The sequence below is a fragment of the Entelurus aequoreus genome, linkage group LG06 (genome assembly GCF_033978785.1).
Source record: "Entelurus aequoreus isolate RoL-2023_Sb linkage group LG06, RoL_Eaeq_v1.1, whole genome shotgun sequence".
NCBI classification, from domain to species: domain Eukaryota; kingdom Metazoa; phylum Chordata; class Actinopteri; order Syngnathiformes; family Syngnathidae; genus Entelurus; species Entelurus aequoreus.
Window position 1 is genome coordinate 54,204,411 of NC_084736.1, and position 25,061 is coordinate 54,229,471.

At 36.3% G+C, this 25,061-nt stretch overlaps 1 protein-coding gene across 7 annotated transcripts in view; it reads right to left on the reverse strand.

Moving 5' to 3' along the window:
* The window catches only part of arb2a (ARB2 cotranscriptional regulator A), a 450,847-nt gene that overhangs the window by 170,556 nt on the left and 255,230 nt on the right, over window positions 1-25,061 (reverse strand). For 6 of the 7 annotated variants that reach the window (XM_062051001.1, XM_062050995.1, XM_062050998.1 and 3 more), the window contains one exon: window positions 3,882-3,998. The exons of the other annotated variant lie outside the window; for it this stretch is intronic. In XM_062051001.1, the coding sequence (XP_061906985.1) occupies window positions 3,882-3,998 (117 nt within the window). The remainder of the gene's footprint in view (window positions 1-3,881; window positions 3,999-25,061) is intronic. 7 annotated transcript variants of the gene reach the window in all.

A 25,061-nucleotide genomic window follows, 5' to 3' on the forward strand; every position in this document is an offset into this window, starting at 1 on the left:
AAAATACGGTAGTTATTTTCCATTGAGAAGTTTTGGATACTGAATTTAATTTTGTTTATAATAAATTATTTTAAACAAAGGCTGTCACAGAATGAACAACTTAACTCATGTGATTATTTGCAAAAAATATTGCACTAATCATGAACACTTAGATTAATCATGACAGTAGAAGCTCTTTTATCTAAACTGCTATTCAGTCAGTGATCAGATTAATGCATAGGTCAGTAAAAAAAAATTGTAAAACTCCGACTGGTGTGCTTACCTTAAAATTTTACTCCAAAATACAACCCGAAAGAACTTTAGATAAAACTGTTTCTAAATCGTCTGCACATAAATGACATGCATTCAAGAAAAAGGTTTGAAAACATTCCTGGATGACATTCTGTCAATAAAATGGTATTTGTGTACAAATATTGGGGTCTTTTCTTAGGCAAGTCCTAATTATGCAAGATAGTATTCACCTGTGATGAATCCAAATTCCAAAATGTGATTAATTTGATTTACAATTTTTTTTTTTAAAATCATTAGACAGCCCTATTTAAAACCAGACATATATATGGCGTCTAAAGCCCAATTCCTATCAAACAATGCAGTTCACTGCTCAGTGCACAATTGTTTCCATTGTCAAACGTGGTGGTTACCAGATGAACAACATCCAAATGTGTCCAGTAATGATTGGAAAAACCCAAACCCAAAACTCAAAAGCACCTATTCAAAAACAAGTTAAAGTTCTGATATGATGTCACTTTAATTTTAATACATAGCTGACAGAAGCAATTTGGAAATTACAGAATAAAAACGGATTCAAATTGGACCGAAGCGAGTTGAGCTGTACTGTTTAGTCGAAATTTGGCCTGATGGCTTCGGAAAAGTGTCTGAAATTAATAATTGCGCACTTTTCTTCCAAATTTCCTATTGATTAAACGGTGACCACAGGACAGCGTATGGGCGCTTTTCAAAAATACCTTGCAGCGAGCCAGACTCTCTAAATTCAGCTATAAAAGGACGAGCTTAATGAGTACAAGAAAACTATTTTTCCCTGTCCCATTCCTGTGAGTGGACAGATAGGGTGATGTTGGTCCTATTGTTCTGGGTAATCATCACAAATAGAAAATCGTTTAACATTCCAATTATGTCCTGTCCCATGCATCCCTTGGATAGATCAAAAATAGGAAATGCCAAACAAGACGAGGGAGGGACAGTGCAACCTTGAATCCCCAATACTCAAACCAACACGTATTCAACACACACTGCACACACCCATACAGCAAAGGGAATCTAAAAGTGGGTGTAGTATAAATCAAGGTAAGCTGAGTGTGAGTATTGTGTGCTCTGATCTAGACCGGACCTCATCTACACAGTGTGCGCATACTAAGGAAAGGTCTGGTGCTGCAAGTGGTGCGGAGGTCAAATCAGAGAAAGCAGGTGCTAAAACGAAGCTAACACAAACATGTGTGCACAATATACACATACTACATACTAGGGTTGAACGGTATACCGGTACTAGTGTAGTATCGCGGTACTAATGAATAAAAACGGTCCTATACTCTGTTTAAAAAGTACCGGTTCTCCATATTTTTTTTTTTTTTACAGGCATGACGGCGCGTCGTCACGTCATGACATTGCTGGTTTTTATGAGCAGAGGAGCATGTTCGGCAGCGCACAATCACAAAAACTAACGAAAAAGGTGAAGTTATAACACTGAAACGCCCTCAGGAAGAGGTGCGTTAAGACATGGCTAGCTAGCTAGCAGCTAACATCAATCCGCAATCGGTATTGTTTTAGCTTCTTCTAATCCTCGCCTCCAGGGTGACAAACAACTTACGTTTCTTACAAGTAACATTATCACTGCAGGACGAGGAATAGCTAAACATGCTTCACTACACACCATTGGAGGATACAATAGCTCACCGGCGTCACAATGTACACAAATGCCATGGGTGAATCGACACCTGACATCCACTGTAATGATACCAAGTACAAGAGCGTATCTAGTCGATGATTCTGTAACTACTTGGTATCGGATCGATACCTACATTTGTGGTATCATCCAAAACTAATGTAAAGTATCAAACAGAAGAATAAGTGATTATTACATTTTAACAGAAGTGTAGCTAGAACATGTTGAAACAGAAAATAACCAGATATTAACAGTAAATGAACAAGTAGATTAATAATAAACTTGTCCCTCATAATATTGACAAAATAATAGAATGATAAATGGCACAATATGTTACTGCATACTTCAGCAGACTAATTAGGAGCCTTTGTTTGCTTGCTTACTACTAAAAGACAAGTTGTCTAGTATGTTCACTATTTTATTTAAGGACTAAATTGTTCTTTAATTGCAAAGGGAAACATATCTTTAATGTACCGTATTATTTTTTGTTAAAATAATAATAATATAATATAATAATAATAATAATAATAATATATAATAATGCAATTTTTTTGTGGTCCCCTTTATTTAGAAAAGTATCGACATACATTTTGGTAGCAGTACCAAAAAATTAGTATCGAGATAACCCTACTACATACATGCTTGTGCACACAAATGTGAGAGTCAACTGTCTCGGTTGTTCATTGAAGGGCAGCCAGGAGGAAAAAATAGAGACAGGACAGATGCAAAGAATGGTAATTTGACTCGACTTTTAAGGTAGAACAGGGGTAGGTCAGGAAGGTGATGCAGAACATAAACGACATTTTTTCAGCAATGTATTGAAGAACTCTCACTGAGCACTTCATTAGGTACACCCAAACTTTCTAATGATAGCAAAAATGAAAGCTGTATCAAAAAAGTATGCATTTAGGTAATTTTATACAACTGGAAAATAACTGCAGATTTCCACTGGATTCGTAACGGCTGCTGAACGGCGCCGCCACGGAAAGACTCCGCCATGTGCGACAATCTCCACCGCCGTTTTGATGCGCACTGTTGCTGTGCAGCGAAGTTGCGCAGAATTTTACGAAATATTTTCCAATCCGTGCGTTATAATGAGTTGTAAGCAAATATTTGAGATACGTAACGGCTGCTGAACGGCAAAACCCCGGAATGTGTCGTACCCACAGGTCTCACTGACTTGACTCGACTCGTGCAAAAGACGGCAGTTATGCCTTGCCAGAACAGTCACTTTATTGTTCCATTTGTAGTACACAACAACACAACAGTGACAACAATCCTGGCAAGTGTTGTACATAGACAAACACACATCTCATTCAACTCCCGCTTCCCCCAGGACCCGTATCAGCTGGTATTTGACACAGGCACCTAAATAGCTGTCCATGATATGCCTGTAACAGGACTATTTAATTTTGGACGTCTTGAATCTGCACGTCCTCCTCCATGTGTGTCAACGAGATGAATTTACATCTGAAAACCTTTGACAAATTGACTTCAGGTCTTTCCCCGCCCTTTAGGACGTTTCAAAGTGTAAAATACGATACGCCTTGAACACAGTGTATTATTTTGAAAGTAAACCGGATAAATCATTTTGTGTTTGTGCATGACTTCCGGTCCGACAAAAGCAGATTTGAGCTAATTTAATCTGCCGTGTTGCGGCGGCCGGAAAAACATAGAAGCTTTGTGTATACTTAGCGCAGGGATAGGGTACGACATTGGAACGGCGGCACCGTGCCCGACAGATTTACTCGAATGGAAACGAACATAGGCTGCCGTTCCGCAGCTGTTAGGCATCCAGAGGAAATCTGGGGTAAAATTACTGTACAACAAAAAAAATGCATGGTGTCATGCAAAGTACCCCTTAGGGCCTGCTTCAATCATTGGATACTAAAAATGTCAGAAATAAAACTATTTTTGGCTAATGGTTCGATTCTAAGAACGGTTACAAACATGACATTTAAATTATGCATGAGTGTGTCACCTCCTGCATCCAGTCTTGTGTACTTTTACTTGTCTCCTGTAGCCAGAGGTTGTGAGCCGAGTCCGTCAGAGCCACCGCACACACTTTGTTCCTCACTTCATTTTCCCTGTGATTCATCTGCAGTCAGAATAAAAAACAAACAAAAAAAACATGAGGATATCTCACATGTGTACTCCATGGCGAATGACAAATCAACCTCTCAACCTTTGGTCAATATCGTGATGTGAATTTGGATGGATGCTTTTTAACTACAGGCTGCCAACCTACAAAACCCAAAACCAGTGAAGTTGGCACGTTGTGTAAATGGTAAATAAAAACAAAATACAATGATTTGCAAATCCTTTTCAACCTATATTCAATTGAATAGACTGCAAGGACAAGATACTTAACGTTGGAACTGGTAAACTTTGTTATTTTTTGCAACTATTAGCTCATTTGGATTTTGATCCCTTCAACATGTTTCAAAAAAGCTGGCACAAGTGGCAAAAACGACTGAGAAAGTTGAGGAATGCTAATCAAACACTTATTTGGAACATCCCACAGGTGAACAGGCTATTTGGGAACAGGTGGGTGCCATTATTTGGTATAAAAGCAGCTTCCATAAAATGCTCAGTCATTCACAAACAAGGATGGGGTGAGGGTCAGCAATTTGTGAACAAATGCGTGAGCAAACTGTCCAACAGTTTAAGAACATTTCTCAACCAGCTATTGCAAGGAATTTAGGGATTTTACCATCTACCGTCCGTAATAGGGATGTCCCGATCCAGGTTTTTGCACTTCCGATCCGATACCGATACTGGCCGAGCATGTATTAAAGTTTAAAGTTATTTAGCCTTCTTAGTTGTCAGATTCATGTTGAAAAGGGTTTTAGTACTCTTGATAACAACTAGCCAGCTGAATTAGGTGAATTTGAATAATACACAACAATGGAGATGTTGACGTGCGGAGTTTCAAACACTCTTCATTTTCTAGCAGGGAACTTTTCAAATGATGCTACATATTAGCAGTAATGCTACTTTTTATAGCAACAATTTTGCCCCACACTTGACCAATTACGGTTGTCTGTTCGACATATTCCCACTTGAAGCCAAACCACCGCCACACGATGGACCCCCTGCTGTTTTTCTTGGGAATTAATTAATTCTTCCTTCATTATTGCCGCTCACACGGCTCCGCTAGCATCACAGCTAACGTTAGCCATGCTGCTACCTCTCTGCTGGGAGAGTGCGTATACGTATGTGACGTATGACGTGACAGTATGTGACGTGTGCAAGAAGGTGCGCTTGCTGTCTGTGAGAAGCAGACACAAGAAGGAGTGGGAAGAGCCTGTCGTGTAATGCCAGCAGCTAAAAGCAACTGCGTGAGAACGTATACTCGAATATCACGATATAGTCATTTTCTATATTGCACAGAGACAGCTGACATTTTTACCGGTAACTTTTACTTCACATGGCCTTAACGGTTAGGACACAGACCTGTGGATGTGTTGAAGGTGTGCTGGAAAATGCGGAACGGAAATTAGGGAGCAGCAGAAAAGTGGAATGTATTATTTAAATCGGTGCGTTGGAAAACACGGACCGGAATTTCTTTAAAAACTGGATCTGGATCGGCATTTTCCCATGCCTTGCCGATACGCATTTTTTGGCAAATATCGGCGGCCCATCCGATCCAAATATCGGATCGGGACATTCCTAGTACGTAATATCATCAAAAGGTTCAGAGAATCTGGAGAAATCACTACAAGTAACATTGAATGCCCACGATCCCCTTGCATCAAAAAGCGACATCAGTGTGTAGAGGATATCACCACATGGGCTCAGGAACACTTTAGAAAACCACTGTCAGTACGTTAAATATATTTTCTTTGCAGTCTATTCAATTGAATATAAGTTGAAAAGGATTTGCAAATTAGTGTATACTGTTTTTATTTACGATTTACACAACATGCCAACTTCACTGGTTTTGGGTTTGGTACACTTCAAATGATGCAAGTACTAGGCCAATGGTCTGTTTTGAAACTGGCTGATACAAATTCAACAAGACATATAGCATAATGTTATACTGAAATATGAAAGAGCTGCTCCACTATAGTGTGCCCTTGTCAAGTACTGTGCAAATGTCCTTTCCTGTGCACGTTCAAATACCTCGGCTCCCATTCTTAATACCCTTTCCCTTCACATGTCACAGAACGTGGCGTCTGCAGTACCATCTTCCTATTCCCCCCTGAATGTCAACGCCAAGGAAAATGTCACACAAAGGACTTGTTACTGCACTACAATAGACTTCCCACACCGCTGGACCCACCCCAAGGAGTACCGGAGACAGACCTTAGGAGTGAGCCATTTCAATGTTCTTCACATTAAGATAAAATAGTGACAAAAAGGAGCACAGGGCTTACAACAATAGGTTAACAATCACTTACTTTATGCATTTAGTGGTGTTGTGCAACGGAGTAGTTTCCTGCTCGTAAATGTTCACATGCCACAATATAAAATACATTTTAATGGTAAGTGTCATCATTTTAGAGCGTGTTTTTGCACAATCCTGGAGGAAAACCGAGGTTGTGCTTGGCTTAGAATTGTCCTGCTGTAATAAATGTAATAAACAGCTTTCGGAGCACACATGTCTTTGCCAAGGCCAACAGCCCACTTTTTTTTTTTTTTCATTACATATCTAGATATACTGTTTCGCCAAAACTATTACAACACAAATGCACTCAAAATATCTGCAATAATAGTAAAAAAAGAGGGTAAACCCAGTTTCATAAGATGAATAAATGAACACATAACCTTATTGATGGTTATAATAAAAAAGGACAACACATAAATAAACCAGGTAATTCCGTATGTTTAAGCAAATGGATGTGTATGATAAAACATCTGTCATATTGTGCCTTTAAAAGCAACAAGGATTTAATGCTCGTACTTTAATTAGAACTCCATTAAGTCCAGATACTAAAAAAAAAACCTTAACATCACATGAAGACAATGCCACGCATAATTTCCTTCCAATGCACAAAAAAAAAAATCAGTTATACATTCAAAATCTCATGGCAGCACAGCCTACTTCTCCATGCATGGTGGAAAAGCTTTCCACTGGCAGAACCGAGCCTGTGGGAGTTGTAAAGTCAACCCTTTAAAACTTGATGTGTCATGCAAGGTCCTGTTTCTGGCCTTAGCTAGACGGGCCGGTCCTTGTGTAAAAGGGGCCGAGAGCCGAGGCCAGGAAATAGGAGACAGAAGACTAGTCCTGGAAAACATTCATAACGTGGCTTCTAGCCATCCAATTTTGTCCAAAGCCAAGAGACAACTTGTCTTTCCTGTTCAAGTGGATAGTAATGTCTTTAGATGCAGTTACCGTATTTCCTTGAATAGCCGCAGGGGCGTTAATTAATTTAAAACCTCCTGTCACTCCTGCGTTTACCGGAAACCGGCGGGATGGCCGTGCATGCGGTAATTATTTTAAAACCTCTTCTCACTCCGGCGTTTACCAAAAGGAATCCATAAAATTTAGGCGTGCGCTTTGAGTGTGATGTAAGCATACCATCATGAAAAGCACATTTAATTAAAAAAAAACGTTATTATGGTCTTACCTGTACTTATAAATGGAGTCCATTTGCCGCTCCTTCTGACCAAAAGCATCGATAACTTGTTTATAGAAGTCTTCATTATTTTCTTTTTTCCGTTTTAAAAGTCTCTGTCTCGATGGAGATATTCCTTTAATTATTACCTCCTGCTTCCATTGAAAGTCCAGTTTAGAAAACTGTTTTATTTTAGATACCGGTATGTAATCCTCCTTGTTAAAAAAAAAAATCTCTTGCTGCGTGTGTTCACTTCTTCTGCAGTACCGGAAGTCGCAAGAAGGATCACTAGCGCGGCAGCGCCCTCTACCACCAGGAGGCGGGAGTCATTTAATGACTTATACAGTATTTCACACACGCAGCTACGGTATATTAATAAAACATAGCTGCTTACTGTTCTCTTTAGCATACTGTACCGGTATTCAATAGCTTGGACCTTAAATCCTACTGAATAGCTCTTTATCTTTTTTCCTTTGTGCGATTGTAAACTACTGAAATCAGCTTCCTCCATTTTGAAAATGAGGACAGATGCGTCACTCGTGACGTAACGAATTTGACCCAGTGGAAGTTCTAGCCATATGCTAAATATTTTGCGAAACGAGTTTGACCCGTTGAAAATTATAGACATGCGATAATAAAATTAATATTTTGCAAAACGAATTTGATCCGGCTTCAATAATAAACCGGCGATAAGGCCAAGCATGCGTTAATTATTTTGAGAAACGAGTTTGACCCGGCAGTAATTCTAGACGTGCGAATACTATATTCCCTGCGCCAATTCAAGGAAATACGGTATTCTAACTGGGGGGGAGGAAACCAAGTGTGCATGGGTCAAGTTAGTGTGGTTTATAAATTGTTGCAGGTTCAAAAGGAATAGTATCCAATGAGTAATAAACATATATTTGATTGGAAAGTAGGATGCCCCAAATTAAAATGTTTGGCCTCTGAACCCAATCCAATTTTTTGGCTTCAGACCTGATCTGATTTCAAGTCCCTATTTGATACTTTGAGAACAGATTATAAAACTGACTATATTTCATAGCAAGTAACCAAGTAATACATTTTTAGTTATCTGATACAATTTTGAATTTGCTAGTATTTTTGTAAATCAGAGAATATATTAAATGTGGAATATTGAATGCTGAACACATTTTTCTAACCAAAAAAAGTGGCTAGTGCACAGTAGCTAAACAGAAGCTATGTCTACAATCAGCTCCTATTTTAAATCATTTGGGGTTTGCCTTCAAAGTTTTCTTGTGTCCAGACACTTACTCCCTGATATTGTAAACAATAACAAAAACATATTTTGTACTAATAAGAGAAAGCAAAGACAAACATTAATATAATCACTTTAGTATCATTTATATACTGGTACTATAATATGTATCGATAGTATACACATCTGGATTGGCCAGCCCTACTTTTCATTGAAGCTATAGCTGTTAGCTTCTTGCGTCGTCCTGCTCAGTGTGTGTGTGCGTGCGTGTAGCAAGTGTGTGTGTGTGTAGCATGCTTAGCCATTCCTTTTTTTTGTCCTCCAGTGATAATGCTACTTTAAAGAAACTGTTTATTTCCTGCCATGGTGATGAAGGTTACTATTTTAGAAGCGGCTTCACACCACGGTGTTCGTTGGATGGAGCTTGTGGTAAAATTTGAGCCGGTGTTCTAGCAAGACATGCACCCTCCTGGAATTCATGTAACTCCTGCATGTGTGTAGCAAATAATCCGTACATGTAATTGTGTCTCCCCGATTGTGCATCCCTTCTGAAGGAATCGTTCTTGGTCCAATCTCACGATCGGAATAATCTCAGAGATTGGTTTCGATTTAGGTAGGAGCCAACTGATTCCTTATTTACTAAACTATGTTGGAACCATACTCGAGAAATTCCAATAAAAACACAATCAGGACTAACTGGAGGTTCTGTGACAGGTCTGAAAAGGGGGAACTAGAGTGGAACCAACTATCTTCTGATTGCTTGACGCCAACTAATTAAATTCAGTACAATAAAATACCAAACATTCATAACATAACTTCTGATGTACCGTGGTTACACGTAACTGTAAACCATGGTTATGATAGTAAATTAACATATTGTTAAATGAATAGCTATCTACCTATCTTCAATCAAAATGTAACCTTATTATCTTCAGGCACACATTCAAAACATTGTCAGGAAAAGGATAACTCGCTGAGAGTGAGACAGAAGAGCTGGAAGGCTTATGCCAGACTTATGTATTTGAAGAGTGAACTAATAATGTAGTGTACAGAGTAGGGTTGTCCAGATACCAATAATTTAGTACTGGTACAAAAATGTATATTGATACTTTTTTGATACTTTTCCAAATAAAGGGAACTACAACATAAAACCTTACTCTACATTAAACACTCACAGTCAAAGAACAATTTTACAAGGTTAAAATATCAATTAAATGGCATTGAAATGGCATCGACCCTGAAGGGAACGTCTTCCCTGTGCTCCTCGACTACAATCTGCACCGGACCGAACAGCGGGACATTATTACATTGTCACTTTTTATAACTCCTTGTGCAGATCTGAAAGCTTATTATTTAAATGTTTACCTACGTTTGGAGCAAAGGTGGTAATACTAATCGCCACATTTGGCGAGACATGTTTTAAAGCAACTGTTGTGAGAGTAGCGTATGTGTGCGCTCCTTTAAAAATGGCAGTATGTGGGGTGAGTGACGTGAGTGAGTGAGTGAGTGTGCAAGTTAGGAGAGGTAGCGCTAGCATGTGCAAGAGTGTTAATAGCATGGTGGATGTCCGGGTGTGCCCTGTGGCAATTATAAATAAAGTGACCAAGTTTTAACTGATCGACGGCCTCGTCATTTTGAACAAAGAGCGGAGCTTTATGGACCCATTGTGAAGTGAAAGGTCTCCCCTGCTCTCCTCGACCACGGTCTGGGAGCCGACGAGCAGTAAATGTGTAAAACAGTATTTGCAAACTGTTTAAAGCGTCACCTTTATTGTTAGTTTTAAAGTCTAAATACCTCCATATTGTACTTCACCACCCTCTTTATTAACCAGTAGAATTGTATTTTTTATCGTTAGTTTTGAAGTCCAAATACCTCTATATTGTACTTCACCACCCTCTTTATTAACCAGTAGAATTTTAGTTTTTATCGTTAGTTTTGAAGTCCAAATGCCTCCATATTGTACTTCACAACACTCTTTATTAACCAGTAGAATTGAAGTTTTTATCGTTAGTTTTGAAGTCCAAATACCTCCATATAGTACTTCACCAACCTCTTTATTAACCGGTAGAATTGTAGTTTTTTGACATTCTACCTGTCCAAGATGTTATTACTCAACATCTGTAGTCACCGCCACAAAGTGGCACTCAGATAAAAGAGCGGTACCGGTAATTTTCTAAGGTGGTATAGTACTGATTTCAATTGATTAATACCGCAATACTTTATTAGTACCGGTATACCGTAGAACCCTAGTACAAAGGCTGTCTCAGACGGAGTTCATTATTTTAAATGAAGCAGTTTTGGCAACTCTGGTTAGAAAAAAACACATTATTTCTTGCAAAATGTAATTGTTTTGAAATACAGCAATAGACCACAATGCGTTTTCTTCCTCTAACTGGATTGTTTCCTTATGATTCCCTACTCACAGTTCCATTTCCATTCAAAGTCATATGTTTGCTGAAATTAGGAGGTAGAATACACAAAGATCTCTTCCCCGAACAAGACTCCTCTTCTGAAGATGACTCAAATGAAGAATAATATGCCCAGCAAAGGCTATATCAATCAGCCCTTTCTGACAGCTTCCATTGCGCACATATGGTCGGCTGTGGTAATAGGTTGACAAATAGGCCCTCAAAGCAGCGTGGCTCTAAACCAGTGATTTTGACAACTCAGGGTTTGCAGCGCAAGCCACACTGAAAACTGTGGTTAGCAAACACAAGTGGAAGAAAAATGAACCTTCTTCTGGTCGTAATACTCCTAGAATGACTTACAACAGGGGTGTCAAACTTGTTTTTATTGAGGGCCACACCGCAGTCATGGCTGCCATTACAGGGCCGCTTGTAACAGTAAAAAAATAATGCATTTGCCTATGAATTTGAATATTTTAAAACATTTTTACATAAAGAGTAAAAAAAAATCTGTGGATTTTACCACTGTTTTTTACAGAAAAAAACTGGCAGCTTAGCCAGACTTTTACCGTAAAATATATGGTGGGTTTTTTAATGATTATTTGTATTATTATTATTTTTACAACATATTACTGTAAATAGAAATACAGTACAGGTGTTTAATTTTATTTTGGCAACTCAGCTGCCAGTTTTTTACCATAATAAAATGTGGTACCATAAAATCATCAACCGTGGATTTTACAGTAAAAAACTAAACAAAAAAACTGACAGCTCAGTCGACAGAATTTTACTGTAAAAAAACAAAACATTGGTCGTTTTTTTTTCAACTTACTAATTATGCTGTAAAGAACATTTTAAAGTAAAATCTAGTGGTCATTTTTATAGTGTACAATTTGATGGATAACTTTCTTTGAAATCATAACTTAAGCAGATATTTAAGTATTTATTTGGATTTTGACCAAAAAAGTTAGATAATATAATAGTTGTTGCAATATTGGACACTATTTTTTCCCTGTCAAACTAGAAAAAAAAACAATAACTTTAGTAAGAAAACAAGAAACTAAAGAAAGAAAATATAAGGTATTTTATTGACATATTATTTCCGGGGTTTTGGGGGCCATATAAAATGACATGGAGGGTCAGATCTGGCCCGTGGGCCTTGAGTTTGACACCTGTGACTTAGAACAACAACTTACATATAGTATTCAAAATGTTAGACAAGGGGTTTCCCACTTTCATCACTATGAGAGCTATTTTGACAAAAAGAAAGGACATGTAAGTCCACTCAAACAGTGTGGGCATTGTCTTTATACAATTATGTGGTCATCTGTCATTAATTAGAGGCATAATATCTGAATTGAACACCAAGAGTTTGAAGTAAGTAAGATTTGATTCTTTGGTGGGCTATTCAAAATCAGGTGGCAAAGTACTGGTTTCTCCCCATATAAGCCGGCGTTGGACTCACTGATCCCAATGCTCCAGCAGGCCAGCTGTTGTGTCACATATCGGACAGGGAACAGAAACATGTGGAAAAACTTGTTGAGCTAAAGCCAACACACAGATGTTGAGGGGTTTCTCCACTGGCCTTTCCTGTAAGGTGAAAGCAGCTGGATATGCGGAATGACGTTGACGGAGGGTGGGGGGTTGGGGGGGGGGGGGCTGACTGTAGATGAGTCAAAACAGATAAGATAGGAATGAAAACAGAGCCACAGACTGATGACTGAATTATATTATTGAAAATCCTCTTCTGGATAATTGTCTTTTCCTTGAACCCACTTTAAAAGTAGGCTTTAACTGTCTTTCGACAACAAAAGCAGGAATGTGAACTTGAAGTTAGAGGTTAGAAGTCCTCGTCCATGAAAGATGATCCCTCAGTCTTTGGGAATATTTTGACAAACTGTTAATTTTTAACAATAGTTATCGACCAATTTTTTTTAAGGGCAAATACCGATTATTAGTAGTCAAGAAAGCCGATAACTGATGCTCAAAAAATTTAGTCAAAGTCTGAAAAATTACAAATTCCAAGACTAAACTTGGTTTAAATGACTTAAAGCATAAATCTGTTAAACAGTTTTTCAGATTTGCATTTAATTTGAATTTTTTTTATTTTTAATGCAAGCCAGTGATTTTTAAAATGTGGTATACCAAAAAATTATTTATTAAAAATTTATTTTCCTATATTCAAACAGTGTTACTGTTCAAACTGTGGCCAAAAATAATACATTGTTAAATAAAACCTCTCCTTGTTTTTAAAGAATACTTAGGCCTACTGCGCTCCTGCATTTTAATGTTGGTTATTATGGTGGTACTTGGTGAGCCAAGTTTTTTCTGAGGTTGTATATGGTGAAAAAAGTTTAAAAGAACTACTGTGTTAGACATTAGCCAGCTTTTGTTTCAAAACCCTAACAAAGTCTTAAGGGATATCCCAGGCTCAGTAACATGTCTTATAAAGTAAATAAAAACGTAAACAAGTAATTAGCTTCCTAATATAAAGTTATGTTAAGTTTTCAAAATGTCAATTTAACTGAAATGTATTTTAAGTTGAAACAAATACAAAAAGCACAGGCCATGAATAGTTCCCAGGGTCAGTTCCCAAGTTACAAAAAATTTAAACAAATAGCTTCTTTAAGCTGTGTAAAGTACAATATTTTCCGGACTATGGAGCTACTGACATATAAGCCGCACCCACAAAATTTGAGAAGAAAACACATTTTCCATATATTAGCCACACTCGACTATAAGCCACAGATATATTCGTTGCGACATGAGTTATTTACGCAGTAAGAGTCTGTAAATGTTTATTTACATGCCTTAATTGTTTTCAAAACGGTGTCTGTAACACAGCAGTAAAACAGCTGATCAAACAAAACAGAAGTTATCGTCATGGACCCACTAGCTGCAGAAGCTAGCTCTCCAATCAGCTAAACAAACTCGAGAACTCCACGGTGACGTTTTGGGGAATTTACTGAGGAATTTGTGAAACTGAAACAATGCAAAAATAATGCCGTTTTAAGTTAATAATACTAAGACAGACACTTGTACATGTGTTAGCATATTAGCTAATACTAACGAAGCTAGCTTAATTACATTATGATAGCATGAACAAATATGCATGAAAATACTCCTGTATACGTCTCACATGGGACGCTATAGTAAGTATAAACACTTTTAGTTACACTGCAAATGTTGCTTGAAGTGATGAATGAGGAACCCATACAAGTATGGACGGCCAGAAGACTGAACAGCATTCCGGTTGGAAAAAAAGCACTATCGATAAATGGAAGGACACTGCAGCACCTGCAGCGAGCGAATTCGTCCAAAAGATGGCGCCATAGCACAAACAATAAAACACCCTGTCAATGTTTTTGCTTGTTTTCATTTAATCTTTTTGTTGTTGTTGTTGTTGCCATCAGCAAAGACACATCCATAAATTAGCCACTCCATCTTATAAACTGCAGGGTACAAAGTGTAGGGAAAAAAAAGTAGTGGATTACAGTCCGGAATTTAGGATAAATAATAAAACATATCCTAATGTGCGATGGGTGAATAAAATAGCTGTGTTACAAAAATGGCCCCTCGGGCACACTTTAAACACCACTGGTTTACCATTACACCAAAAAGGCAAAGTGTTGCAAAATGACGGACGCCTGACCTGACGGTTGTAAAAACACACTCTCTCTAGGCTTGTAGAGGTGGAACTCAACTCTTGCGCCAATACTTCGCCTTCCGTTGGCAATGTGGATGCCTTCTGCTACGTCATAGTTCCTTGTAGACCAGGTGCATACTCTATATGGTGTGTTGTAAAGCAACGTTACGATGTATACCGCCACGGTTCCATTATAATTCATTCATGAGCAAAATTGGCATTTTTAGCATTGTGGGCATGCATTACTCTCACTGCTGATTGATCAGATGGACTTGTGGGTGGGACAATGCTGGAAACAGAATAGTGACTTTAGACAGAGGTGTGGCTACATGAGAGCCAAAATAACGGTTACATTGATCTATTATCAGCGGTCAAAAACAGATGCGTTTGGCCCTTAATTAACACCTCAATGAATTGTGATACAAAATTTGAGATTGCACTGTTTGAGCATATTTGCAACCATAGCTGTATTTGAATTTATGAGTAATTGGACATCACATTTACAATCCTCTGAGCCATGAAAACAAAACTGAGTCACCAAACATGGCAATGACTCAACTTCAGCCACGCCCAGCATTTATTCAAACTTTGGATGAACTGTAAATTAATTTGTCCTTACTTAGTATTATTTGCAGATGATACAACTGCCTTTTGTTCAGGAGAGAACACACACAAATAATAACAGAAGAAATGAATACATTAAAAAGATGGTTTGACAAAAACAGACTATCTTTGAATCTCAGTAAAACTAAAATGATGCTAGTTGGTAACAGTAGAAGAGAAAGTCAAACACAAATACAAATAGATGGAGTAGACATTGAAAGGGTAAAATAAAACACATTTTTGGGTGTAATAATATATGATAAAATGAACTGTAAATTTCATGTAAAAAAATACACAACATAAAGTAGCAACAAACACATCAACAATGAATAAAGCAAAACATGTTCTGGACCAAAAATCACTTCATATTCTCTACCGCTCACTAGTGTTACCATATCTGAGTTATTGTGTAGAAATATGGGGAAACAACTACACATGTGCACTTCATTCACTAACCGTGTTACAAAAAAGATCAATTAGAATAACACATAATAGAACATACAAACCCTTTATTTATTGAAACACCTAAAATGATGTACAAAGCAAACTATAACCTGCTAGCCAAGAATGTACAACAATTCTTCTCAAAAAAAGAGGAGAAATATGACCTTAGAGGAACATCTAATTTAAAACATGTATGCTTGTAAAACACTTAACACCTTTAACATATCTGTATGTGGAATTACATGATGGAATGGATTAACAAAAGAAATCAAAGAACGCACCAATATGATTCAGTTTAAGAGACTGTTCAAACTACAAGTGTTCACAAAGTACACAGTACAAGTACTTTGATGAACATCTTCAACCCTTTTTTTTGAGAGAAAGATTATTTATGTATTTAATATTTGTGTACTACTATGGTATATTATTTGTTTATTATTTATTTGTCCACTGTTCTGTTACAGAGAACAAGGAAATAGGATACAATTGCTATGGTATGAAAAGGAGTAGGACTTTGGACATGCTGTAATGAAACAACTGGAAATATGTGATGAATGACATTGTATTGTATGCATGTTTGAATAAAACTGAAACTGAACTCAGTACAACCGGTTCATTTACTGCGGTCTCCTCGGTTGCTATAAGGACCAAATCATCACAGATCTCTGACCCCCTTTGTTGGAGCAATTCTGCAAAATTCAACTTTTCACAAATTATGTGAAATAGCGAAACCCCAAAAGTTTTGAGCAAGTCAAGACACATAAACACACACTTTGGTCTGGTCTTTGCATCCGACCTTTCACATGGCCTCTCAGTAAAATACAGTATCAGTATCTGACTGTTGTACTTTGTGTGTGCACATAGTCTTATTGTCACGCCAGCATATAGTCTGAGACACAACGGGCAGGTACATATATGGGCAGGTACATATATGGGCAGGTTCATATATGGGCAGGTAAATATATGGGCAGGTATATATAGGGACAGGTACATATATGGGCAGGTAAATATATGGGCAGGTAAATATATGGGCAGGTACATATAGGGGCAGGTACATATATGGGCAGGTACATATATGGGCAGATACATATATGGGCAGGTACATATAGGGGCAGGTACATATGAAGTACATATAAAGTTTGTATTTTGAAATTTTTAAATAAATATATGGAATTATGGATTATGTGTTTTTTATTCTTGAGACAATACCCTATGTTGGCAAAGGTTTTTAGTCTGTGTATACTTTAAATACAATAACACTTAACTACAAACAGAGCCATCATAAATTAGCAATGAGAACATACAATTCAAGAAATATCAATAAAATCTACCATTACCTCCAGACTAAAAGCCACTACTTTTTTCCTAGGTTTTGAACCCTGTGGCTTATAAAACAGAGCGGCTACATTTTTTTTTATTTTTGCTAATGCCCATAATGTTTTGTGTTCAACTGTTTACATTAAACCGAAGCAGATGACTGATCAGATGTGTTATTGTTTGTACTATGGCGCCATCTTTTGGACGAGTTTGCTCACTGCAGGTATATCGGGTTAAAAATGTACTTCTGTTTTAATTCCGTAAACCAGAAATAAGCGTCCATATAATTTTTGCTTGAAAGGATTCTTCATTCAAGCAACGTTTGTAAGTTTCCCAATATAACTAAATCAATTCTTACTTACTAAACCGTCCTATGTGTGATGTATGTAGGAGTTTTTCTATGCATATTTGAACGTGCTATCGTAATGTAATCAAGCTAGCGTCATTAGTAATCGTTAATATGCTAAACATGTTTACGAGTGTGTGCGTTAGCATTATTAACTTACAATGGCATTATTTTTGTATTGTTTCAGTTTCACAAATTCCTCAGTAAATTCACCAAAACGTCACCGTAGAGTTATTAAGTCTGTTTAGCTGGTTTGAGAGCTAGCTTCCGCAGCTTGTGAGTCCATGACGATGACTTCTGTTTTGTTTGATCAGCCATTTACTGCCGTGTCACAGACACCGTTTGGAAACTAAGTATGTAAATAAACTTTTAGAAAAATGTTCTGTGTTAATAACTCATTTCACAACGTTTATATATCTGTGGCTTGTGGTTCGGTGTGGCTAATATATGGAAAAATATTTTTTTTCTTCTATAATTTAGTGGGTGCGGCTTATATACCGGTGCGCTCTATAGTCCAGAAAATACGGTACTTTATATTTCTGCGCGTCTTCTTGGTAGCAGCTGACGGTGAGGAGGTGGAGGAGAAGGAGGTTACTGTTTAAGGGTTCCACACTAGTCTATTACATAATTAACTTTAAAAAGTGGACAGTAAGTGCTGTAAACTTTCTGACTTTAACTTTATTTAAACTTCAGCAGCTAATACAATCATTACACGCACTGTCCCAGTTGGCTCTCTGTTATGTGCCACACTTAAAGCATTAAGTTTTTCATTTTTCATTTTTCAAACCAAACTTTTTTACATTGTCATAATGGGGTATTGTAAGAGGTGGGGGAAATAATCGATTTTTAGATTAACCGCAATTCAGACATGGACGATTATAAAATCGATTAGTAAATGTCAATAATCGATAATCGATTTATTTATTGTAAATAATATAATGCAGACCGTTTTTAAAATGTGGCTGACTTCAGCGAGCCACCTCACCGAGAGATCCGACAAGCTCCTGTATTTTAGGGCACTTATTGACCAGTTTTGCACACATTTTCATTCATTCAATATATGTGATGGGAATACATTTTACTGTTACTTATTATAAATGCACTGTTTTTAAATGTTGCAAGTGATAAACGCTTATTGAGCGAAATGAAAAATGTAAAACTGCATCAATATACATAACTTAATGATGCATCAATAATCCATTTTTAATCGAATCGTAGCTCCTGAATCGTAATCGTAATTTAATCATTCGGTGCCCGAAGATTAGCACCTCTAGCCATTATGTTTACAATTCTGAGGACAAAAATGTATTTATTTTGGAATGAGACTGTATCACAACAAAATGTGGACACAGTGAAGCGCTGTGAATACTTTCCGGAACGCACAGTAAGAAGAAGCAACGTAACCAACAGGAAGCAATATGAAAAGATAGGCAAACGTGTACAGAGCTGAACATATCACGTGGCGTACCTCAGGGGTCAATAGTAGGACCAAACTTGTTCAATCTTCATATAAACAACATTTGTAAAGCTACAAAGGACTTAAAAGTTAATATTTGCAGATGATACAATTGGGTTTTGTTCAAATAATAACAGAATAAATTGACAAATTAAAAAAATGGTTTGACAAAAACGCATTATCTTTGAATCTCTGTCAAACTAAAATAATGCTACTTGGTAACAGTAGAAGAGAAAGTCAAACACAAATACAAATAGACGGCGTAGATATCGAAAGGTAAAATAAAACACATTTTGGGTGTAATAATAAATGATAAAATGAACTGGAAACCTCATGTAAACATAAACATAAAGTAGCAAGAAACACGTAAATAATTAATAAAGCAAAACATGTTCTAGACCAAAGATCACTTCATATTCTTTACTGCTCGCTAGTGTTACCATATCTGAGTTATTGTGCAGAAATATGGGGAAACAACTACAAATGTGCGCTTCATTCACTAACTGTTACAAAAAAGATAAATTAGGATAATACATAATGTTGGATATAGAGAACATACAAACCCTTTATTTATTGAATCACAATTATTGAAATTCAACAATATAGTCAATTTACAAACAACTAAAATGATGTACAAAGCAAACTATTACCTGCTAGCCAAGAATCTACAACAATTCTTCTCAACAAAAGAAGATAAATATAACCTTAGAGGAAAATCTAATTCAAAACATTTGTATGCTCGTACAACACTTAAAACCTTTAGCATATCTGTATGTGGAATTAAATTATGGAATGGATTAACCAAATAAATCAAACAAAGCTCCAATATGATTCAGTTTAAGAGACTATTCAAACTACAAGTGTTCACAAAATACACAGAACGAGAATTATGATGAACATCTAGAACATTTTTTTTTCTAGATAAAGATTATTTATGACCAAGTCATTGCTTTGCAAGTCACAAGTAAGTCTCAAGTCTTTGCCCTCAAGTCTCGAGTCAAGTCCCGAGTCAAGACAGGCAAGTCCCGAGTCAAGTCCAAAGTCAAGACTGGAAAGTCTCAAGTCGAGTCCCAAGTCCTGCATTTTGAGTTTCGAGTCCTTTCAAGTCCTTTTAACCACAGACTAATATTTTTACACAGATTGTGTATGCTTTTAAAACGCTGTATTTATTTATTAAAACAAGTGCATTTGAAATTGCAGGAAAAAAAATAGTGCTGACATTGCAATTCATAATAGCACTATTAACAGTAATTTTAATAGTTTAAACAATTTTAAACATTTAACTCATTCCTTTACAGAATAAACACATTTGCAAAAACAAACATTAACATACTATTGGTTGTATTTTATGAAAATAATATTACCACAGAGTTGAGAAGGAGCAAAGATCTTCAATATTTGTATGTGAAAATCACAAAGAAATCTTCTGGGGGAGGATGACGCCCCTACAGGGGTTTGGTTTACAAACTTTCAGCCCCACCTAAAACAAAATTCACCAGCCGCCACTGATTATGATGCATTCTCATTTTAGGCAAAATATAAGACAATACTTTCTTAACAGTATAATTGTAACCAGGAATAAGTCTTCAAGTAACAATATTCAAATACTAACATTGTTGGGTAAAACAGCATTTGGTTTTATTCTGAATGTAGTGAAACAAATTGGTGGTTTTAGCTGATATAAAGACTTTCAGGTGTTTATATATGTTTAAGTATTTGGCAGACGCTTTTATCCAAAGCGACATACATAAAAAATACATACATAACAATCACTGTAAACATGATCATTTAAGGGAAGAATGTAATACAAAATATGAATACAAAGTGTCAAGACAGAATAAACTCTCTGCTGCTGCAGCAACAGAGATACAGTCTATAGGTCCCTAAGATATATAGATATCTAATGTATTCATACATTGTTTATGTAGGATATACGCATGTATATATAACCTAATCATATTGTTTCTTCAATTTAAAAATAATTTACCGTTTTTTTCCCCTTCTCTGGGATTATATTCCCAGTTTTGATCTCGGACGTCTGGTCACTTATAGCGTATAAGAATATTATATTACTGTTAAGCAAACTATGAATAATAAAACTTGCCAAAACATGTGTCCGTTATCATAGCTACACATAGGACAAAAAAACGCGTGGAAATCAGTGGTATTCAGTGAGGTAAAATGAATTAAATGCGTTGACAGTTCATTGCTCCTGACAAATGAATTGCACTGAGTGGAGCGGATCACCACTCCAAGATGGCGGCCCCGCGTCTCGTCTGCGCCAGTAGGCAGTAGCGCTCGATGCTGCGTACCCTTAAAACATGTCTATGGTTATAACGTTAGCAGTGAGTTTACAGCCTCACTGATTTAACTACACAGCAAATAAAAGTCATGTTACTTAGCCAATAAACGTTATCTTACATTCAAAACTTACCCTTCTTTGGGCAACTTCAAATGTCGAACGAAGTTGGAAGTTGTTGCGTCTCTGTCTGTAATATTCGAACTGCGTGATTTGCATACGCAATTCGTTTTTTGTTGACCAAGTCGTAGTTTTTATACCCGAACGAAACCAACTTTGGCATAATTGTTTCTCTCTGCAGCATTGTTTGACAACTCTTGTTCGGTGGTTGTCCTGCAATTTGATTGGATGAATGCTGTGTGATGAAAACAACGTATAACTAATTTGATTGGCTGTTGTACTGACAGCACACCAGCTGACAGGCAGCACACACGCTGATAGACAGACAGACACGTACAAAATGAAAGATACGGAGCGCTCCAAAATAACTTTTTAAGCTTTGGGTTTTGGGGAAAGTAGCAAGTCATGTCAAGTCAAAAGGCTCAAGTCCAAGTGAAGTCACAAGTCATTGATGTTAAAGTCTAAGTCGAGTTGCAAGTCTCTTTACATTTTGTCAAGTCGAGTCTAAAGTCATCAAATTCATGACTCGAGTCTGACTCGAGTCCAAGTCATGTGACTCGAGTCCACACCTCTGTTACTTACTATGGTATATTAATTATTATTTATGTATTCACTGTTCTGTTACAGAGAACAAGGAAATGGGATAAAATTGCTATGATGCGAAAAGGGGTAGGATTAAATAAACTCAGCTTCTTCCTACTCCTTTTCGGACGTGCTGTAATGTAACAACTGGAAATATGTGATGCATTACATTGTATCGTATGCATGTTCCAAATAAACTGAAACTAAAACATTATTCACACCGAGCACACATTTCATACTATCAAGATAAAGTGATGATAGCAACATACTCCAATATATCACAGTGAATTCACATTGCACAAGACAAGGTTCGTATGCGAAAGCACATTTTTGTTTGGTTGGCGGTTCGTAATTTCAAAAGAAGAGTTTCATAATCGGAGGCTCCACTGTACTTCATTCTTCTCTTCTCACCGCGATGCTTCCTTGCTTGCAACTGCTGAAACTACATCTAAACACCCGCAATAACAAAAGACAATTATTTAGGCCTTTGATAATTATGTGTCAAAGGCAGTGAAAGCCACTAGATAATTAGGCAGAAAAGGATGGTAATCCACAATGGAGATCCCCTTGGGGAGACAGGCGGACTCATTCCTAGAAAGAATGCGGACGGGAGACAGACAGACGGCAGCTCTTTAAGGGGCTTTGCTTACTGTCAGAAAGTCAATGTGTAAGCCACAATTATAAACAAACTGCAAGTGCAAATAAATAGTAGAAAAATAACAAGATATAAAAATAAGAGTAAACGTGACAGGAGGGAAGCATGGGGAAAAAGTTGAGGCGGAGGAGAGCGAGGCAAGGACCCTGCAAGCGATTATAAATGGCTGTGATGATAATGTAAATGTAATGGAATGTGATTTCTAATCACGGCTATGTTGGAATTCTTATTAATATTGATACTGTTGTTGATATTATTAATTTTTTTGACTACTTTTGGATTGTTTTGTGTCATGTTTGTGTGTCCTCTCAATTGCTCTTTTGATTGCTATTCTGAATGTTGCTGGGCCAAGTTTGGTTTTGGAATTGGAATTGTATTGTTATTGTATTATTGTGTATTATTTTGTTGAATTGATGAATTAAAAAATAATAATAATAAGTCCTCCTGTATCTAAGGAATTATTCCCTAAATGTGTAAACATGAACAAGAACAAAAATAAAATATTAAAAAACAAACAAAATAAAATAAAATACAAATAAACATATTTTTGTACTCTTATTTGCACTTGCACTTTGTTTAATTATTTTATTTATGTTCTTTTTCATGTTTACACATTTAGGGAATAATTCCTTAGATATAGGAATACTTTTTATTTTATTTTATTTTTATTAATCAGTCCAACAAAATAATGCACAGCAATACAATAGTAATACAATTCCAATTCCAAAACCAGCAACCAGCAACATTCAGAATAGCAATCAACAGAGCAATTGAGAGGACACACAAACATACAATAAACAAAGTGCAAATGCAAATAAGAGTAGAAAAATATGTTTATTATTTTTGTTTATTTACTTTTTTTGTTATTAATCAGTCCAACAAGATAGAAAAATAGAAGGAAACGTGACAGGAGGGTAGCAGGGGGAAAAAGGTGAGGCGAAGGAGAGCGAGGCAAGGACCCTACAAGCGTACGCGGTTATAAATGGCTGTGGTGATAATGTAAATGGGGGATTTCTAATAACTGCTATGTTGGAATTTTTATTAATATTGATACTGTTGTTGATATTATTAATTTTTTTGACTACTTTTGGATTGTTTTGTGTCATGTTTGTGTGTCCTCTCAATTGCTCTGTTGATTGCTATTCTGAATGTTGCTGGGCCAGGTTTGGTTTTGGAATTGGAATTGTATTGTTATTGTATTATTGTATATTATTTTGTTGAACTGATGAATTAAAAAATAATAATAATAAGTCCTCCTGTATCTAAGGAATTATTCCCTAAATGTGTAAACATGAACAAGAACAAAAATAAAATATTAAAAAACAAACAAAATAAAATAAAATACAAATAAACATATTTTTGTACTCTTATTTGCACTTGCACTTTGTTTAATTATTTTATTTATGTTCTTGTTCATGTTTACACATTTAGGGAATAATTCCTTAGATATAGGAATACTTTTTATTGTATTTTATTTTTATTAATCAGTCCAACAAAATAATGCACAGCAATACAATAGTAATACAATTCCAATTCCAAAACCAGCAACCAGCAACATTCAGAATAGCAATCAACAGAGCAATTGAGAGGACACACAAACATACAATAAACAAAGTGCAAATGCAAATAAGAGTAGAAAAATATGTTTATTATTTTTGTTTATTTACTTTTTTTGTTATTAATCAGTCCAACAAGATAGAAAAATAGAAGGAAACGTGACAGGAGGGTATCAGGGGGAAAAAGGTGAGGCGAAGGAGAGCGAGGCAAGGACCCTACAAGCGTACGCGGTTATAAATGGCTGTGGTGATAATGTAAATGGGGGATTTCTAATAACTGCTATGTTGGAATGTTTATTAATATTGATACTGTTGTTGATATTATTATTTTTTTTGACTACTTTTGGATTGTTTTGTGTCATGTTTGTGTGTCCTCTCAATTGCTCTGTTGATTGCTATTCTGAATGTTGCTGGGCCAGGTTTGGTTTTGGAATTGGAATTGTATTGTTATTGTATTATTGTGTATTATTTTGTTGAATTGATGAATTAAAAAATAATAATAATAAGTCCTCCTGTATCTAAGGAATTATTCCCTAAATGTGTAAACATGAACAAGAACAAAAATAAAATATTAAAAAACAAACAAAATAAAATAAAATACAAATAAACATATTTTTGTACTCTTATTTGCACTTGCACTTTGTTTAATTATTTTATTTATGTTCTTGTTCATGTTTAAACATTTAGGGAATAATTCCTTAGATATAGGAATACTTTTTATTTTATTTTATTTTTATTAATCAGTCCAACAAAATAATGCACAGCAATACAATAGTAATACAATTCCAATTCCAAAACCAGCAACCAGCAACATTCAGAAAAGCAATCAACAGAGCATTTGAGAGGACACACAAACATACAATAAACAAAGTGCAAATGCAAATAAGAGTAGAAAAATATGTTTATTATTTTTGTTCATTTACTTTTTTTGTTATTAATCAGTCTAACAAGATAG